Source organism: Saccopteryx bilineata, chromosome 5 (genome assembly GCF_036850765.1).
Source record: "Saccopteryx bilineata isolate mSacBil1 chromosome 5, mSacBil1_pri_phased_curated, whole genome shotgun sequence".
NCBI classification, from domain to species: Eukaryota; Metazoa; Chordata; class Mammalia; order Chiroptera; family Emballonuridae; genus Saccopteryx; species Saccopteryx bilineata.
In genome coordinates, this window is record NC_089494.1 from 72,443,627 (window position 1) to 72,449,626 (window position 6,000).

The window sequence follows — 6,000 nt, forward strand, 5'->3', positions numbered from 1 at the left end:
ACATTGTTTAAAATTATTTGTTTAAGATGTCTTACTTTTATATCTTCTTTTGTCACTGACTTATTTTTGTAGCTATCATTTTGCCATGTTTATCCTCACAAGATGAAAATAATAGTCATATATTAAATCAAAGAAAAATTTAATAATGTGGAATTATCTGAATTATTTTACTACATTTGATTTTTTAAGTTAGATGAAAGTAGAGCTGATAAGATTAAAATATATATTGTAGTTCTGTTACAAAATGAATACTATTTCTTTCTGACAAAGTAAGGTAAGTCAATTTGTTACAGCTTTAGCTATCTTGAATCTTAATAAATAGCTACTTCATAAGTGGATAGATTTGACATTTAAATGATTGATGAATCTCAAAGCATAAGAGAGAGATGAGTTCAGAGATAATGGATCTTTTTAGCCACAGGAAGGACTAAAAATTCCTTTCTAAATTGTTGTTTTCCCATTTTACTAGAGAATATGAGGGGATGATTGTTTTAGGAGAAAGGTGTGCTTACCTTGAAAGCTTTCAATCCTTTTATTCAACACTTAATTCCATGACCTTAACTATTGATAATAACTGTATAACTTATTTAACCAAACTCTTTTATAACACCTTTTTATCTTGACTGTATATTTTTAACATTTTAATTTCCTGCTAGCCACCTTTGGAACCACATCTAGAATGGAAATGTATTACCAACAAAGCACTATAAGATAACTTAAAATATATTTTCATGGTTAAAAAAAAAATGTGTGTGTTTTTTCCCCCAGAGAAGTATATCAGAGAATTCCCTGGTAGCAATGGACTTCTCAGGCCAGAAAAGCAGAGTTATAGAAAATCCCACAGAAGCCCTTTCAGTTGCAGTTGAAGAAGGACTCGCATGGAGGGTACAAATTGGTTCATGTTCTTTTAAAAATATGTATGATTTGAGTTTGTTTCACCCAGAAAGTTGAAATTTGTTTCCCACTTTTTTGTGCAGAAAAAAGGATGCTTACGCCTAGGCTCTCACGGTAGCCCCACTGCTGCTGCGCAGAGCTCGGCCACGAACTTGGGTATGTCCGCGTCTTCACCGAGACCAGATGGCTCTGCCTTTAGACATAGTCACTGAGGGCTGATGGTGGACACGTCATGTAATTAAACTGTGATCATTTCATACAAAGCTTTGTGTTTCTTCTATTTCTTCAGCTATCCACCAGTCCCAACCATGGTTTCACCACAAAATTTCTAGGGATGAAGCTCAGCGATTGATTATTCAGCAAGGACTTGTGGATGGGTAAGTTTGATTTTGAATGGTAGCAATTTAAATTTCTGCTCTAGTTAATAATTACTTATTCAGCAACACAGAGTTTTGATTCTGGCTTATTAAAACACAGGTGACTATTCTAGCAATATCTATATAAAAACCATTGAGTGTGGTTAGTATTGGTGCACAAATGAACAGATAACTAAATAAGATGCTTTGCTCTTAACTATTGATCACTAATACTAAATTTTGATGCAAGTGGGTTAAGTAAAAGTTGCTTATGTATTTAGACTGTTTCTTTTCTTTCTGTTTGTATTCCAGTTTTCTTTTTTCTAAAACTTAAAAAGCTTAATGTAATATAAACGTATAAGCAGAGTACTTCTTGACCGTTTCTCATGTTATTTTTCAGTGGGATACCATGGAAGATACAGGAGAAACATAAAATGCATTATGAATGATTTATAATCTAGAGAATTTTCTTTTTCTCAAAGTATTTCAGATATGTTCTATAATATTGCTTAAATTCTCTTCCCAAATGTAACATAAATCAATGAGGTTGCAGTGAGGTTTGAATGAGAAATAAAACCAGCATCAATTTAAACAAGGGGTAACAGGATCTTATATCTTTCAAAAATTGGCTTAAGATGATGACAAGATTTCAAGGTGATTTAATACTGACATTTAGATAAAAGGGTCTTCACATGGAAGATTATTAATAGCAAGTCATTCTTTCACTAGACTCTAAATAAGAAAAGATTTTAATATGCTCCCTTGCATGCAGCACAGTGTTTTTTAGGTATAAATTTGGGCAATCAGCAGAATTACATTCTGAAGATATCAAGAAAAGAAATGAACCACAAAGAACAGATAAAATGTTTTGGATGATTATAATAGCCCTTCTTTTTGAGCTCAGTTTTTGTAAATTTAGTGAAATAATTGCATAAAGGATTATAGTATCTTTACTTTTAAAATTTAAAAACTTATTTTTGATATTCCTTTGGAAATATGTGATGATGCCAGCCAGTCCACTAGGTGGCAGTGGTGATTTACTTGGCAGTGGGGAGAGAATTATACCCTAATTTACCAGTGAAACTCCCTTTTGTCCCATCTCCCAGTGATGTAAGGTCAGAATCTCACACAGCATAAATGAAATGGATAATCTCATCAGACATCTGTGATGGCTCAGGCTTGGCTGCCTCTTTGCCCAGGCACACTGAGATTAGTGCTGGAGTCACCAGTGGGGACTGTTTGCACAGTCTGTGTGCCAACAATGAATAAAAAGCTGTTTTGGCACTGTATTGTCCGTAAGTAAGGATCCATGCCAGGCCACACTTTCTCTTAGGCCATTAGGCCACATCTTGTTTTTCCAGCCTGACATGATAGAGGCTTTTCTGCTGCGTTCTTTGAGGTTAAAGTACATGTTGTTTTGGTGTTTCTTTATCTTAAAATATTTTGCTCAAACATTTAATAAATGATTTCAGGATTGACTTTTTTAGAATATATTTATTTCCCCCTTTCTGCTGTGTATGTAACAGTAGGAACCAGAAACAAAAGAAAAAACGGAACCCAGAAGAGGAGGTTAAACAATGATTTTATTTTAAATAATTTTCTCTTTCAAGACCTAATATGACCCAAAAGTAAAACAAACAAACAAACAAACAAAAAACCCAGTAAAATGCCCTATTCTCTGAACAAAACAGTTACATGTAAATACCCAGTTTTCTGGTAGAAAAAGGACACAGCACTAATTATAGATGCCATCGTAGCATTATATTGGTTATTGTGAGCAAACAATCTGACAAAGGGGCCCTATATTTATCCTATTAAAATTAGCACTAAAGACGGTTTTTATAGGAGAAGGTAGTGTTATACCATATTGTTTACCATGTTGGATAATCCCATCAGTGAATACACAGTGAAAGAGGACTCTGGCTGCATTTACGTATGTACTGTCTGGATTCATTACATGCTGTATTTCTATGAAAACCATAAGTAAATGTACAAAACATACTGAAATTCTTTCTTTCTCTTTAGGGTTTTTTTGGTACGGGATAGTCAGAGTAACCCCAAAACTTTCGTACTGTCAATGAGTCATGCACAAAAAATAAAGCACTTTCAAATTATTCCAGTAAGTAATTTGCGATTTCACATTTGTATATTAGAGATTATCTTAATGCACAAGCGTTTGGAAACTTTGGTTTTCTTTGTTTCTTTTATTAAATATAATTTGGGAGCTTGTGCTTTGACTAGAGTTAAGTTTGGCATAAATGGTTTTCTGAGTCTGAATTAATACAAGAAATACAGGAATTGTAAAAATTAAATTTTCTTTTTTCCATGAAATATGATTTAGCAATATTGTTTAGGCCCCATGCCACCAATTGTTAAAAGGCCACCAAAGAAAGACTATTCCTCCTGAATCCTACTAGCAATTCTTTAAAAACCATTATTTTAAAGCCCATTCTTCTCTCTTGTCCCAAAATGCTTTTTTTTTGTAGTTTTGTTTTTAATCATTGTGGATGGATACACAGGTACTGCAGAATTGAAGATTATTTAAACTATTCTGAGCACATTTAAATTTTTTTATAATTCTACTTCTGAGTGGCACAGTTTGGGGTTTTTGTTGCTTCTGCTGCTGGTGTGCGTGCGTGTGTGTGTGTGTGTGTGTGTGTACACGCACGCACATATGTAAGTATCCATGCGACCTGTATATAGGAACCAGATAGTGTGGAATAGAGAATTACTCTACTTTCAGGGAAGTGTTACATGAAATTGCAAATTACTGGTATTTCTTTTTGAAAGGGCTCTTTCTGGAATCGTTCAAAGTCTATATGAAATACCTTCCCTCCTTCATTGATTATGTGAACAATGCCCTTCGCAAGTATGAATTGCCTAATGCCAGAGATCTCACTGACAAAAATATAAAGATAACTTTCATTCCGTTAACATAATATTTGATTGGTTCAGAATCAATTTATTGATACAAATTATCTGAATATTCATTTTTAATACTCTAAGTGGGCCTGTTAGTAGACAACATTTAGAAATGGAAATTAATGTCTGTAAGTGGGATCATTAATACACTGAATAGTGCAGATTCTTCATTGTACATTGATTCAGAATAGTCATACTATTCTAATTATAGAACATTGCAAGAATTAGAGGTAAAGAAGTACAGCCACATTGCTTATCTTAGGATCAGATGATGTTTCTTGTAAATGCAAGTGAAGTTACAGAAAAGATGTAGGCATGCCATAACATTCCTTTCACTGTCCTTTAGTTTTCTAAATTTGTCAATTTTGGCATCTACAGATACAATATACAATAGAATGTATTCATCCTTCTGGGTATTTTGCCCTTCTTATCAGTTTGTTATTTTTCCTCTGGCAGGTGGAAGATGATGGTGCAATGTTCCACACCCTGGACGATGGTCACACAAGATTTACAGATCTAATCCAGCTGGTGGAGTTCTATCAACTTAATAAGGGTGTTCTTCCTTGCAAGTTGAAACATTATTGTGCTAGAATTGCACTTTAGCCTAACCAGAAGTGACTTGTTAACTTGTTGAAGAAAAAGGACTCAAGGAAAAAAATAAAATAAAAAAGACCGTAGATAAGGGCGAAAGCATTGCCATGGTGAAAAATCTATTTCACCTCCAAGTTACAGAAAGTAGTTTGTGCATTGAAAATAAGCAGATTTGGATTGATATTATACTCACCATTTAAAATCCATTAGTTAAAATTAAACCTCAGAAAAAGAATAATTTGGTGTGTCCTTGTGTGGTTTTATATTACTACATTATTTTCTTCAAATATGCATGTTTTTAAACATTTTTTTGTCCTTATTATATCAGCATTATAATTGTCAGTTTCAAAATATAAAAAAAATTGGGTTAAGATTGAATTATTTGAAGACTAAGTTTAATTACACTACTTCTTTTTTATAATGTAAGAAGCATGATTAAAAACGAGTTATCAATTAAAACCTGTTAAAAAAAACTAAAACTATTTTGAATTATATATTTTCTGAGTTGACTATAACCTTAAAATCAAAGGATATTTTGAAGTTGTAGCCTAAACTTATTCTGAATATATTGATTTCTTCCAGGGTGACTTTTATAACATTATTAAATTATTAATTATATATAATATTTACGCTGGTATTGCACCTAATAGTGACACATTATTCATTGCAATTTTTAAAATTCATGTAATGATTGACTGGAATTATTTACAGTAATGAGTCCCCTAATGGCAAGGATGCATTCTGAGAAATATATCGTTAGGCAATTTTATTATTGTGCATATCTAGGCTATATGGTATAGCCTATTGCTTTAGGCTTCAAACCTGTAGAGTGCGTTACTTTATTGAATACTGTAACACAATGGTAAGTATTTGTGAATTGCAACCCACTAGGACATTAAAAAGAGCTAGGATGTCATTAGGTAATAGGAAATTTTCAGCTCCATTATAATCTTATGGGACCATTGTCATATACGCGAATCATCATTGACCATATTCAGTGCATGACTATATTTCTTTCTCAGAAAATTATCAAAATATAGAAGCAGTTTTTGTAATTTGCATGTGCTTCTTTATGGCATATAATCTATGACAGTATTATTGTCACCTTAATATTTCACATTTACTCCCATGTTGTAACTTCATAAAGTCTCTTTAAATCCTTACTGCACTACTAAGCCACTAACCTGATTAAAATCAGTAAAATCAAAGATTCAACATCTTTTAAGATTCTAACAGG

The 6,000-nt window shown here is 32.8% G+C and overlaps 1 protein-coding gene across 2 annotated transcripts in view; it reads left to right on the top strand.

Annotated features, from left to right (window-relative positions):
- The window catches only part of GRB14 (growth factor receptor bound protein 14), a 123,128-nt gene extending 118,127 nt beyond the window's left edge, over nucleotides 1-5,001 (top strand). For both annotated transcript variants that reach the window (XM_066280826.1, XM_066280827.1), the window contains 5 exons: nucleotides 769-885; nucleotides 978-1,050; nucleotides 1,184-1,271; nucleotides 3,276-3,369; nucleotides 4,629-5,001. In XM_066280826.1, coding sequence (XP_066136923.1) covers nucleotides 769-885; nucleotides 978-1,050; nucleotides 1,184-1,271; nucleotides 3,276-3,369; nucleotides 4,629-4,775 — 519 coding nt within the window. In that variant the 3' untranslated portion in view covers nucleotides 4,776-5,001. The remainder of the gene's footprint in view (nucleotides 1-768; nucleotides 886-977; nucleotides 1,051-1,183; nucleotides 1,272-3,275; nucleotides 3,370-4,628) is intronic.
- The last annotated feature ends 999 nt before the right edge of the window (nucleotides 5,002-6,000 follow it).